Source organism: Chelmon rostratus, chromosome 4 (genome assembly GCF_017976325.1).
Source record: "Chelmon rostratus isolate fCheRos1 chromosome 4, fCheRos1.pri, whole genome shotgun sequence".
In the NCBI taxonomy this organism is placed as follows: Eukaryota; Metazoa; Chordata; class Actinopteri; order Chaetodontiformes; family Chaetodontidae; genus Chelmon; species Chelmon rostratus.
In genome coordinates, this window is record NC_055661.1 from 12,552,102 (window position 1) to 12,566,546 (window position 14,445).

The following is a 14,445-nucleotide window of genomic DNA, read 5'->3' on the forward strand; positions in this document are numbered from 1 at the left end:
GAAATGTATACATGATAGACAAGAAATGATGACACAGCTACGGGGCGCTATTTTAAGACCTGAAGGTGGCAGTAATGCGACATCATGGATGTCATCTACCGCAAAACCTCAAAGAGGAAGAAGAAAAGAAAGCCTGTCTCCCCCTGACGAAAGTTCCTCCCGTCAGTACAGCGTTTTCTTCACGTGATGGTGTGAGAGTTCAGGTAAGGTTGTTATGGCTTGTTTGAGGTTGCTTTCGCACAGATTCATTCAAATTTAGGTAGCTAAACGGAAAAACACATATCGACGGGAAAACAGAATTCGACATAACACCGGCTCAGGTTTGACTCTCATCTGTGTGTCGCATGGGGCGTTTAAATGTAGAGAGATCATTGTAGAACCGACTGTAGGATTTGGTACACAAATGTCAGTGTCAGCGCTTGTGTTGTGCCAAATAGAGACCGGTAGAGTCAACGGTTTTCCGCGGCTACATGCTCAGGGCAGCCGAGCGGTTCGCCCTGGTTGTAATATAGCCAGGCAGTCTGATCGCTAGCTAACGGCTAACCATTAACTACATAACAACGAGTCAAGCGGTATGATTACCTTTGACCTTTTACATGTTTTCAGCACTTCCTGTCTGATATGACCAACGACGTGAACTTTAAAAAGTTTTATTCATCATCTCGCATGCGAGACTTTAACTATACATAGCTTAATTCAAGTCAGTTTTATTTACGTGGCGTCAAATCACAACTGAGGTCGTCTCAGGACACTGTCCATATAGAGCTGGTACAGACCAAACTCTTTCTCTGCAGAGACCCAACAGTTCCCTCACGAGCAAGCAGTAGGCGGCAGTGGCGAGGAAAAACTACTTTTTTACAGGCAAAAACCTCGAGCAGAACCAGGCTCTGGGTGGGCGGCCATCTGCCTCGACCAGTTGGGTGAGAGAGAGGGAGAGAGGGAGAGATTGGGGGGTGGTCAGAAAGGCAGCCACAGTAACAGTGACAGCTCTAATCACAGACTTGTAACTATATGAAGGATATATTGCATATTATATGTGAAATATTTATGCATGTGATGTATGTACATATTAGTAGCAGTTAATATATATACATAATACAATACAATGGATTTAATAATAATTGTAGTATAAGTAATATTGATAGAAGTTGCAGTGGATGTTAGTCAAGGCCATAGCAGGAGATATAGCCATAATCCACAATCCAGGTTCAACCACTCTCAGTGGGGACCTGTGAGACGAGAAAGCACAAAGACTAAGAAGCTAAATTAGTAACATGCCTTGGTAGGACATGAATGCATACAAATGGAGAGGGAGAGGAACAGAGGAGCTCTGTGTGTCATTAGAAGTGCCCCAACAGTCTGATCATATAGCAGCATAACTAGGAGCTGGTCCAACACGTACTGCAGCATTCTGGATCAGATGGAGACGGATTAGGGCACCCTGATAGTAAGGAATTGCAGTAATCCAGCCTGGAAGCAACAAATGCATGGGCTAGTTTTTCTGTATTCTTTTGAAACAGGATGCACCTGTTTTTTTAAAATGTTACATGGGTGGAAAAAGGCAGTCCTTGAAATTTGTTTTACATGGGGGTTAAAGGGCATATCCTGATCAAAGAGAACTCCCAAATTCCTTACAGTGGTGCTGGAGGCCAGTACAATGCCATCCATAGTTGCTATGTCATCAGATAGTACATTTCTAAGGTGTTTAGGCCCAAGTACTATAACTTCAGTTTTGTCTGAGTTTAGCAACAAAAAGTTGCAGATCATCCAGGTCTGTATGTCCTGAAGACACGCTTGGAGTTTAGTCAGCTGATTTGTTATATAGCTGGGTATCATCTGCATAGCAATGAATATTTATGTTTCCCGATAATGTTACCTAAAGGAAGCACAGAACCTTGCGTGACTGGCTTTAGCGTCCACAAAGGAATCATCAGTAATGTGTACAAATTGAAATTGGTCTGAGTAAGTAGGATTCAAACAGTTTAGTGCAGTCCCTTAATGCCTCAATGGCATCGAATGCAGCACTAAGATCTAACAAGACTAGTACAGAGACAAGTCCCTTTGTCTGATGCAATTAGAAGGTCATTTGCGACATTAACCAGTCCTGTCTCTGTGCTTTGATGCTCTCTAATTCCTCATGGGAAATCCTCAAATAAACTATTGTTATGTAGAAAGTACCCAACTGATTTGCGACTTTCTCAAGGATTTCCGAGAGAAAAAGGAGTTTATATAGTTTGCTAAAATGTCTGGATCAAGAGTAGGTTTTTTAAGGAGGTTTTGTTACAGCTACTTGAAGGACTGTGGTACATAGTCTGTTAATCAAGACAGGTTGATCATTATCTAATAAAGAAAAGCCAATTAAGGGAATTCTGACTGTCAGCCTGGCTACAGTGCTGAAGAGAAACCTGTGATTGTTATTTTCCTCTATTAGTGAATAGTAATGGGATGCTCTGGCTCTGTGGAAGGCCTTCCTGTATGTTTCAAGAATGTCTCACCAGGCAAAATGAAATACTTCTAAATGAAACGTCATTTCCTTTCAAGTTTTTGTGACATTTGTTTTAATTTGCAGGTTTGGGGGTATATATATGGCATGGAGCTAACCTTTTCTGTTTTGTTGTCCTCTTTGTTTAGGAGGCCAGTAGAGTCAAGTGTCATACGCAAATAACCTGTAGCACTATCAACCAGATGATTAAGATTAATTAGCTGTAAAACAAAGAATGGAGTGTACATGATCAGCTCTTTGTGCAACGACACCAACATTAAGTTTTTAGTCTTTTGGTATTGGTCAGGTCATTCTAAGAAAAAGGGGGTGGTATTAACTTTCCAAGGATGCGAAAAGAGGCTTTCTTGTATTTACAATCTAAATTGATAGAAAGGAATGAATGAAGATTTTACCACAAGATTTATTTACCATTTATTTTACATTATGTGATAAAGTGTTGTAGATTTCATGGATATTAACTGTTATACCAGTTATACCATACATGTTTCCTCAGAGAGTTGTTTTTTTTTTTCCTGCAGTTGACAGCACACTCTCTGTGGTCCAAACATCATGCTTCCTTCGGCGGGGAAACAGTTTCTTGTCCGGATACAGTTCTTCTGGCGGCCGTTTTTCAAGGGCCGGTACCTGCTGCTCACCAACACCCTGAGTGGAGGAGGCATGCTGGGACTGGGAGACATAATCCAGCAGAGCTGGGAGATCCACAAGGAGCCTGGCAGAGTCCGAGACTGGAAGAGGACAGGTGAGATGGAGGGAGGGGTACTGGTGCCCTGCACTGCACTGCCCATGACTGAATGACCGGACTCAGGCTCAGTGAAATGAAATGTAGAAGCATCATTGTGAGTCACTTTGGGCAAAATCATCCGCCAAGTGAATGAAATAAAACCTACTGTTTTTTGTGACTGACTGTGTGTGAGGTACAGAGGAGAACACATTCTGTCTCAGCGTCCTGGCAACGGTGAATCATAGCTATGCAAAAGTGATGATTCTGTTAAAAATTCACAATTTCTGCAGTAAGAAATCAAACTTTTGTTGCTCTTACAAAACTTCAGATAGTTTGCACAATTCATGAGTCCTCAATGAAAGCAGACTAAAAATTTAATTAGAATATAGTTCAAGTAAGAATAATGATGAAATCTGCAATAACTGTGTGAAATTTCCTAGATTCATGTTCAGCAGATTTTAAGCAAAGTGTGTAGCTTTTTGCGAATAAATCTGGGCAAGAGCCGTGTATTGAACGATAGTATACTTTATGATTTAGGATTTGGTCAGACCATTTTGGTAAGAAGCTGTGCTGCGTGACCAAATGCCTTTCTAACTTTTCACACGGACAGCAAAGTGCAGTGCAGACCAGTATGTGTTCCAGTATGAGTCCATTATATTAAATGCACCGCACAACCCATCCAATATATTATTTATATTGGTTTTTATATGCAGTCTGTTAATTAGTCATGTGTCCCATAAATGCAAGGCATCGAAAACAACATTTCAATAATCCTTTCAAATAGTTGTCACAAAATTTGCTTACTCTGTTGTGTTACGGTGTTAGAGTATTTGGGTTTTTAAGGAATAACTTAACACCCCTTGAAGGTCTTGTTTTTATTGATCTGCAGTGCTTTCAAACATGGGTTTATTTTGGAGAACATTTCTACATTTGTGTTAGACTTTGAATGACCACCTCATTGTCATTCATTCTTAATTCCTTATTTCTTTCCCCCTAAAGGTTGCATGGCTTTGGTGGGCTGCTCCATGGGTCCACTGCTGCACTACTGGTACAGCTGGCTGGACAGAGTGTTTGTTGGAAAAGCTATGAGCACTGTGGGCAAAAAGGTTCTGGTGGACCAGCTGATCGCCTCACCGGCAATCGGCATGTGGTATTTTTTAGGTGAGAAGGATTTCCGAGTTTTTTGACACTAAGCATGCTGGGAGCTTCCTTCCTAAATGCACACATACACACCTCAACATTTGTAAGGGAAAGAAAAAATGAGAGAAGATTTTAGTGATCCCACGCTGGGGAAATTCACTTGTTACAACAGCAAGAATAAAAAGGAGAGGTAGAAAAAAGAAGAATTAGACAACAAAAAAGATGCAAGATCAAAGCAACTATAGAGGCTATTTACATTATATATGAAACAGTATAAAAATGTTGCTGGATGCCGCAGTCTGTTACTGAAGGAGCTGTTAAGACCCCCACTGTCTCGTTCAGGGGGTGAGAGATGTTGTCCATGATTGATGTCAGCTTGGCAAACATCTTCATCTCACCCACCTCCTCGATGGTGTCCACAGGGCAGTCCAGGACGGAGCCCACGTAAGCAGTTTTTCTATGACACATACATAAGACTGAGCCAAAGGTCGTATTTGAAGACGTGGGTGAAATAAAACAAAAGCCAGCGTATGTCAATATGAGAGTTCAAAGGTCATCTGTAAAGAGTTTGGATGTGTTTAACAAGAGTTTGATGTGTTTGATGAAGCGTGGCGCTGGCGCACAGCTGACATACAATTCTGTTTATTGCAGGTATGGGTTTCACGGAGGGACACACTTTATCCGAAGGATTGGTAGAGTTTAAAGAGAAGTTCTGGGAATATTATAAGGCAAGTAAAACTGTCAGGGTCTGACCCTGCAGAACTGGCGCAGCAGATCGCTGCACAGGTTCGCACATCATATCACAAGTTCTTTGTTCTTCACCAGAGACATGAAGTTAATTTCACAGCTTTCCACACGTGACAAAATTTCCTACATTCTACCCATAATCCTTTGTGTTTTATGGTCAGATCTGTTCAAAGAGTTTAAAGAAGATTACAAAACCTACCAATAGACAGCCACTTTTCATGCATTACTTCATCACGGGCTTTGCGGTATGATGGTATATACTGTGTGACGGTAGAAATGTAGAGATTTAGCAATACTGTTTGCACTGTGGAAGCTACCCCTTAAGCCCTGTGTGGACACTGTCATTCACAGTGTATGCTATGCGGTGCTACTACACCAAGCGATTAGGTGTGTTGATGACTTTCTTACTGTTTTCTGCATGCCTTTTTATTGCTTTCCACTCGTTGACATTACGGACACAGCCAAATACATGCAGTATTGATATCAACAGAAAAACAGTTATCTTTACAGATGCGTTCCCCTCCTCCTGCAGTGAATTCCAGTAAGTGAGAATGTGTCTGACATGGACAGATGTGCATCAGGTGTGAAAGGGCCTCTGTGGACATTGTCCAGAGTTAATATGAGAAAACAGCTTTGGTGTCTCTGCTATATATTCAGGCCGAGCAGCGTGATGTAGCAGTCCAGCTGACCTGATTTGGGCAGCAGGACAGTTGAGCAGGTTCTCACATTAAGTGAGAGCGACACTTTGTGGTGATAATGCACCTCTGCTGCATCTCTGTTGTTATCACTTCTGTCTCTTCTCACATTTTTAACGATGTTTGCGCTGTCTAATCTACGCAGCTTTCTCTATGCTAATCTGTGTTCTTGCCTGCAGGCGGACTTGTGTGTTTGGCCTGGCGCTCAGATGATCAACTTCTACTTCCTCTCACCCAAATTCCGCGTTGTGTACATCAACTTCATCACGTTAGGGTGGGACGTCTACCTGTCCTCCCTCAAACATAGAGTAAGTCAGCCACATGGGAGATAAAGGGACACACACACACACACACACGTGCGTGTATCAAAACTCTTCTCCATCAGCTCTGTGCTCATATTATTCATTGTGTCTGTTAGAGTTTTTTTTTAGAGTTAAAAAAGTGAAGTGATATTGATTATATTGATGTGTGTTTTGGTTTCTGTTGCATTGACAGGACAAAATCCACCCCACTGTGGTATCAGACAGCAGTGCTGTGGATGTACAGCAGGAGGCACTCCCACCCTCCAAACCTCTGCAGGAAGAAGCTTAGAGACGCAGTGGATGTTCAACGGCAAAGTCGGCCATTGGAGGCAAAAGAAAAAGTTCTTTTCGGCCTTTGGAAAATATTGCGAGGCAGTTTTTTACAGGTTGTTGACCAGACAGTCGTTTGCCTCCGACAAACATCTGTGTCTGAACTCGGAGGAGTTGTGGATTTTAAAGTTGAGGTGCTGGGACACTTTTTCATTCTTGTGTGTGGAGTTGTAATGTGTCTCCGTCCAGATTGTCTGTTTATGTCAGAATGATGTGCACTCCTGCAGGAGCATTCAGGGATGAAAAGCTGTTTCGCTGCCCGCCATGCTCATACCTCAGGTGGTAGTAGTTCTAGGCATGAGAGTAACTGCTGCTGTTAACATGACATCCGGCAAGGCACTGAACAGACGGTTTCCAAAACTTCTCAACAAATATCATCTTTGTTGTGTTGTTGCACCAAAAGATGTGAACTATCCAAAATCAGAGAGTTCCTTTATTTCTGTCCCATTTTATGTGTCTGGTTTGACATAAAAGAGTCATTATTGATGAGAAACAGCTTCATTAAACAGCTGCTGTTGTTAATCTATATCACTTTAGCCATGTAAACTTTGCCTTAATGTGTAACCAGATGCTGTTTTAATGCCAGATAACCTCTTGTCCTCAGATTATTCCTTTGAGGTAACTATTAAAATAACTGTGTGATTGTTGTTATTGTTAAATATGCAAGATATAGCTATATCTTTTTTTTTATGATATCAAATTTAATCCTTAACTGAACGTATAAACTTGATTCCTGGTACACCGAAGATGTGAAATTCATTTATTATCAAACTGCTGTAGTTGTGCTACACTTGTGACTGTAAATCTGACTTAAGGTACTGTAGCGTACTGTATGTCTACAGCTAAATCTACAACTAATTTATGATTGAATACTTTTAGCAGGTCAGGTGATCAGTCAGTTTAGTGTGAGTGAGTGAGAAAATGTTGTTGCTCCTGTGTTCACATCATAGCAGATTCACTACTAATATGATCTGGTTCAAATGCATAATTAGCAGTCCTAATGTGTGTAAAGTTCTTTTTAAAAAGGCATTCCACAACTTTCCCAGTCTTTTGTTGCTCCTGTCTCAACTTTTTTGAAACGTGTTGCTGCATCGGTTTCAGTAATCATACATTCACAGAAATCAATGAAGTTGATGAGGTCATGCATTTAAGATATTGTCTTTCCATTGATTTCAGTTGAGTGTAAGCCAAAAGGGATTTACAAGTTATAACACTCTGTTTTATTGATCTTTCACACAGATCTCAGCTTTTTTGTGTGTGTAATTTAAAAGGGTTATTTTATAGTTTTTATTGAATTTTAGTATTGGTGTAATTTAAGAAAGACGTGACAAAAAGAAAATGAAATGACATGCCGTTTGTCAAATAATTAAATTTAACTGAATTTTTTTTTCAACCTATGTGACGACTTTCTTGTAGTACCTTGAATCTTATGCATTTTGCTTGATGAAAAACAAAGTAGTCTTTCATTTTTACCCAGAATACTAAAGTTTGGACAAGCAGAAAATATAACATTGTGTCCCCTTCACATTACTCATGTACATTTCAGAATCAGGAAATGCAGTTCCTGGAGGAAAACTCAGCAAGTTCAAAATGACTGAGAAATGTTTTGAAAAGTAACTTTTATAAAAGTTGTGACTTAAAATTCATGTACAGTAGAAGTCCCTTGTTTGTCTTAAAGACTGAGCATCACGTTAGTATTCTTCAGGTCCATTTGATGTTCTGCCATGCTGCTTTATGTCAGTAGGTGTCAGTATTTAGCTTTGATTCCTGGGGGGCCTGGGTGTGAGGATAAAGGTACGAGATAATCAAAAAGCAAACTTGCTGAACAGGAACTCGTCATACACGCTGTATACACTCACTACTGTCGACGACTTTTCCAACTGTGTTTAAGAACAATCCCTAATCTGGAACATACGCTCAACACCCTGTAACATTGAAGTCCTTCTCCCACCACTGCTGAATATTTATGGACTTTGTTCTGTCCATTGTTCTTTCAGTCAAGATGGTGCTAAAGCATTCATTCATTTTCCGCTAAACAGGTCTTGTGTCAGTGTTTAATCTGTTCAGACAGGGTTTTCTGCAAGTAGCGAGTTTATTGTAAAGTTGGATGTATAATTTGGCACACAGAAGGTCAATGTCAGTGCTTGTGCCAAATGGAAAGAGGTACAGTGAACGGTCGTCTCCAGCTACACGGTCAGGGCAGATGAGCCGTTAGTCCTGCCTAACGTTTAGCTACAGCAGCACCAGGACAAGGAGCTGGGAGGTATGACTGCATGAGCTTTGTACCTTTAAACTGTTAACATTGCCTCAGTGTCAACTGTAAGTTTACCAGAAACCTAAAAAGCTTTGTTCATCCTTTCATAGGTGAGACGATAAATCACCCATAAAACAAAAACCTTTGATATTTGTGATGGTGTTTTTTGTCTGGGAGACGTTTTCTTTGTTTTAAGGTGGAGGTGTGGCCATTTATGTCTCCGGCTCTCATTGGAGTTCCCATGATGAAGAGTCTAGCTTGTTTTGTTTTTTTTTTCATATTCAGTGTTTTATAAGAAACCTCTTCCACAGAGAGAGAGAGAGCGTTTTTTTTTTAGATGACAGGATACTCTCCGTGGTCCAAATGCCACGTGCCACCTGGCCACCCTTCTTTCAGGACCGGTACCTACTGCTCACCAACACAATGAGTGGAGGAGGCCTGCTGGGACTCGGAGACTTCCTGCAACAGAGCCGGGAGATCCGCAAGGAGCCAGACAGAGTCCGAGACTGGAGGAGGACAGGTGAGACAGAGGGAGAGAACAGCAGAGCTAGGGTGTCATTCAGTGGGATAGAAGCAAACATTAAGACCACACATGAGGGCCAAAGCAAGACACAGAATAGGTTTAAAGCAAGATACAAACCAAGGTACAGATTTGTGGTTTGTGATGGATGGATGGTAGAGAGGTCCCTATATACTTCACTATCCTCTGTAGAGCCGTGCTGTCTAAGCTGTTGCAGCACCCATAGACTGGCTCCCCTCAGAGGCAGTGGAGATGCTGCCGTTGTGCCTTCTTGGTCAGGGAGGTGCAGTTGCTTGTTTTGTTTCCTTGTCACCCACGTGGCCGCTGCTCCACCTCACCTCTGTACGATGTCTCATCGTTGTTCCTGATGAGACCAGTGTTGTGTTATCTACAAACTTGATAATCCTGTTTAATTGGAGCTGTTATTGATGAAGCAGTCATGGGTCATTAGAGTGAACAGCAGTGGACGGAGCACACATCCCAGGGACGCCAGTGCTGAGCGTAGTGTCTGCGGAGGTGATGCTCCTGATGTGTACTGTGTGGGGTCTCTCTGTGAGAGATCATTCCAGGGAATGATTGTGTTGAATGCTGAGCTGAAATCAATAAACAGATGATGCTCTTGCTATCAAGGTGGGGCAAGGTTAGGTTAAGAAAGGAGGAAATGGCATCTTCTGTGGTCCTGTCTGGACAATAAGCAAACTGGAAGGGGTCAAGTGAGGTGGGGAGACTTGATGTGACTCGTGACTAGCCTCTCAAAGCACTTCATTGTGATTGGTGTGAGTGCTACAGAGTGACAGCCACTCAGGTAAGAATTTGTTTCCATACTGGGATGATGGTGTGGGTCTTGAAGCACCACCACCTGGCACAGGGAGATGTAGAAGATGTCAGTGAGCTCATCTGCCATATGGTCTGTGCACTTATTGGGGCGACGTCCAAGCAAGTTGCCTGATCCAGCAGCCTTGTGCCAGTTCACTCTAGCTCGAATTCTCCTGACATTGTGTCATTTTTTTGCACATGAGCTGACACTGGATTGGGAGGTGTATGGAAGCCATTTCCCAATGTTCAGCTGTCTCAGATCATTGTGGACATAGCCAAGGACGTTGGTTTTCTTTTCTAAAAATGGACGAGGACTGACATTTATAGTAACACCTTGTTTGCCGAATCCAGAGTGGCCACCGTGTCATGCGCACTGCATTTAACTTAACACCTGCTGAAAGCTTTGTTTTTTGTTCATCTCCAGTGGTTTAACTTCTCACCTTGGCACAGCCACGTGCAGGTGTACTCCAGGACATCACTGTTGGGTGTGGTTACAGCTGCAATACAGCACATTTCTGACCACACCCAACTACACCCATCAGCAGTGCTGGGTGTGGTCAGACATGAAACAGTCCTGAAACTCTGAACCTGAGATCGCAGTAAAACATTGCTTTTCAGCCTGGTGTTAAGTTGCTCTTAAGGTTCACCAGCACAAGCCTCTATTAATTTTTTTAATGTGTATTGTTTCAGTAAAGACAGATTAAAAAAAATGAATGACCACCTCATTACCATTCATTCTTTTCCCCTTATTTCTTTGCCCTTTAAGGTTGCATGGCTTTGGTGGGCTGCTCCATGAGTCTACTGCTGCATTTCTGGTACAGCTGGCTGGACAGTGTGTTTGTTGGAAAAGCTATGAGCACTGTGGGCAAGAAGGTTCTGGCGGACCAGCTGATCGCCTCACCAGCAATCGGCATGTGGTATTTTTTAGGTGAGAAGGATTTCCGAGTTTATTGACACTAAGCAGCATGGGCCCTTCCTTGCTGAGAGCACACATACACACCTCAACATTTGTCAGGGTGTCAGCACATAAGCAGTTTCTATTTGACGTACACACACATGCACAGAGGGTTGTCTTTCTATCAGTTCTGGGGTCATTACATAGACTTACATTCATTTCCTGGAGACTTACCCTGAGCATAACCACTACTTGCCAAACCCTAACCTTTATCCTAACCTTAATATTCACCCTAAAATTTATGTTATGGGGACTTTTGCTTTGCCCCGATGAGGAAGACATCCCCACAATGTGATTGTGTAAACAGCTTTATGTCCCCACAACGTGAATAATACACGTCCACACACACATAAGACTGAGTCAAAGGTCGTATTTGAAGACGTGGGTGAGGTGAGACAAAAGCCAGCGTATGTCAATATCAGAGGTGGATGGAGTTCAGAGGTCGTCTGTAAAGAGTTTGGATTTGACTAATGCCTCTGTCGTGACCATCAGTCATGTTTCACAAGAGTTGGACACTCCTCCAGCCTCTGACCTTATCTGAGGTTGGTTTTGATGAAGCGTGGCGCTGACGCACATCTGACGTACAACTCTGTTTATTGCAGGTATGGGTCTCACGGAGGGACACACTTTATCCGAAGGATTGGAGGAGTTTAAAGAGAAGTTCTGGGAATATTATAAGGCACGTACACCTGTCAGGGTCTAACCCTGCAGAACTGGAGCAGCAGATCACTCCACAAGAACTCACTTATTACATCACAAGTTCTTTGTTCTTTGTGAGATGTGACGTTAACTTCACAGCTTTTTGCATTTGTGAATGCAGCTGAAAATGAACGTGTGTTTCCTGTCTGTGCTCCTGTTCTGTGTTGCTCATTTAGAACAGAAAGAGAAAAGGCTGAATGTGAGCGTCAGTCCAGGCTTCATTTTGTTCTATTCAGCTTCTTCCAGACGTGAAGGACAAAATTTCGAACATTCTACCCATAGTCCTTTGTGTTTTAGGGTCTAATCACTATAGCTATTTTCTGACCCAAGAGTTCAAAGAAGAACATTACAAAGCCAACCTATCCATCACTCTGAAAAACACCAAAAGAATAATCTAAACAGGCCATACACTGCACTGACTACCAGCTGTTTCCCTCTGAGCAGATTTCACATGTTTATTCATCATGACAACATGAATGTAACTCCATGTTTGAATGCGTCCTCTGAGGCATTAAACTAAGGATGCATGGAAACGTAGTCAATGAGCTAGAAGTCTGCAGAAATCACAGCAGCAACCTCTAAAACGTAATCCAAGACCACTATCTACCCTGACCTCTAATCCACAGTATGTCTCTGCAGGTAATGTACTGTATTTACTATGAAACAGTGGTTGGGTGGGTTGGGTTCAACATCAACATGTCACATCCTCCTTTGTCCTTATTTCTAGACACATGTCAGCATGAAACTCTTGACACTGTCTGTGGAAAAGGGACTTTTATGACGACAGTGTCTGTCAGTTCACAACTTTGATTTAGACTGAAATATCAACAATTATTTGTTGGATAGCCATGACATTTTGCAGAGACATTCATGCTCCCTTGAAGATGAATCTTTGGTGATGTCTCAACAAATCTTCATTGCCACAAAACTTCAGACATTTATGCCCCCTTTGGAATGAGTTTTTAGAGACTCAACGTTTCAGCTAGCACCACAATCAAGGCAAACTTTGTTTTGTTTTATCAATAAATCAGCCTCAGTTAGCATGCTAACATGCTAAACTAAGATGGTGAACATGATGAACATTCTATACAGCAGCATGTCAGCGTTATCATTTTGAGCTTGTTAGCAAACATTTAGCTCAAAGCATTGCCGTGCTTCAGTACAGCCTCACAGAGCTGCTAGCATGGCTGCAGACTCAAAGTCAGTTTTATTCTTTTGGGCTTCAAATTCCTGCATTTGTACACACGTTGATCAGAATATATTCACACACTTTTCTCCATCAAACACCTCCCAGCTGTTTTTCTCTGTGTTTCTACTGACCCTTTGAAATCTGATCAGGAAAGCGGACCTGTAACAATCATCTGTCATCGCCACATGCTAACTATATTGTTATTATTGAGACTGTATTTGAATGAGTTCACTGGTTGTTTATCCACTCAGTCACATTTGTAGAAACAAATGGTGGTTCAGCAAACGGAGCAGACTTCTGTTCTAATCTGTCCTCCATTCACATTTTTAACGATGTTTGTGCTGGGTAATCTACGCATCTTTATTTACGCTGATCTGTGTCCTTGCCTGCAGGCGGACTTGTGTGTTTGGCCTGCCACTCAGATAATCAACTTCTACTTCCTCTCGCCCAAATTCCGCGTTGTGTATATCAACATTATCAGCCTAGGATGGGATGTCTACTTGTCCTCCCTCAAACACAGAGTAAGTCAGCCACACGGGAGATTCAAAGGGACATCCTACTTCCTGGAGAGTTGTCACTTCTTATTGCTTATCGTATAACTATTCAGCAGCTTTTTGGTTCTAAGTTATCTTAACACCTCTCTAAACTCTTCTCTGTTAATGTTGTTCATTGTGTCTGTCAGACTTTTCCACTTGCTCAGTAATTATAAGGGTGAAGTGATTGTAATTATGTGTGTTTTGGTTTGTGTTGCATTGACAGGACAGCAGCCACCCCACTGTGGTGGTATCAGACAGCGGTGCTGTGGGTGTACAGCAGGAAGTGCTCCCACCCTCCAAACAACACATTAGTGATGATTGTCACTGTGGTGATATATCACTTTGACCTGCATATACTTTGCCTTAATATAAAATGCTGTTTACATGCCAAATAATCTCTTGTCTTGATTGCATGATTATTTTAAATATAAGATCTTCTTCATTTTTATCATATCAAATTTAATCCTTAACTGAAGATGTAAAAATCATCAGTGACTGCATTTGACTTAAGGTTCTGAACTGTACTGTATACTGTACTGTGTTATATACTGTATTATCTCAGCAGCAGCTCATTTATGACCGAATACATGTTTTGGCATTTATTATGTAAATCTCAGAATCTTTAAACATAGGACCTATTATAAATATATAAAAAAGAATTTCTGAAGAAAGACAGACCTTCCAGAAATATAATGTTCTGTACACAGTCAGGGCAGTAGCACGGTAAGCAGACATAGAGGTTAGTGTAAAGACATATCTTCAAATCGACAGGCAAAATTAAGTTAAGTGCTGTACAAAAAAGAAAAGACGTCTAATTTTGTAATAGAAGAGTAAACTGAATACACAACTGACTGAACAGGAAAATAGAAATTACAGTGCAAGATGTTTCTGCTATGCAGAAAATAAAACATCATGTTTTGAGCAGCAGGAAAGAGCTTCAGTTCCTGTTCCCATTTAGAGGCGCCAAAGAAAAAGTTTTCATGATAACTTGGATCATTACAGAATGGAGCACTACATAAAACTGACATAAATGTTATT

General features: G+C 41.6%; 2 protein-coding genes across 3 annotated transcripts; both read left to right on the forward strand.

The window, feature by feature from the left end:
* Positions 1–121: 121 nt before the first annotated feature.
* Positions 122–8,024, forward strand: LOC121605558 (mpv17-like protein 2). 2 transcript variants are annotated; one of them, XM_041935514.1, is made up of 6 exons: positions 122–203; positions 3,022–3,242; positions 4,224–4,385; positions 5,016–5,092; positions 5,986–6,114; positions 6,302–8,024. In XM_041935514.1, the coding sequence occupies exons 2-6, from the start codon at positions 3,053–3,055 to the stop codon at positions 6,395–6,397; spliced, it is 654 nt and encodes a 217-aa protein (XP_041791448.1). In that variant the 5' UTR covers positions 122–203; positions 3,022–3,052; the 3' UTR covers positions 6,398–8,024. The 2 variants fall into 2 exon arrangements, with proteins under 2 accessions (XP_041791448.1, XP_041791449.1); XM_041935515.1 differs by lacking the exon at positions 122–203 and adding an exon at positions 221–320.
* A 1,031-nt stretch (positions 8,025–9,055) lies between these two features.
* LOC121605412 (mpv17-like protein 2) lies at positions 9,056–13,753 on the forward strand. The gene is made up of 5 exons (XM_041935309.1): positions 9,056–9,212; positions 10,795–10,956; positions 11,586–11,662; positions 13,264–13,392; positions 13,631–13,753. Exons 1-5 carry the CDS (start codon positions 9,056–9,058, stop codon positions 13,751–13,753), a joined length of 648 nt encoding a protein of 215 aa, XP_041791243.1.
* The last annotated feature ends 692 nt before the right edge of the window (positions 13,754–14,445 follow it).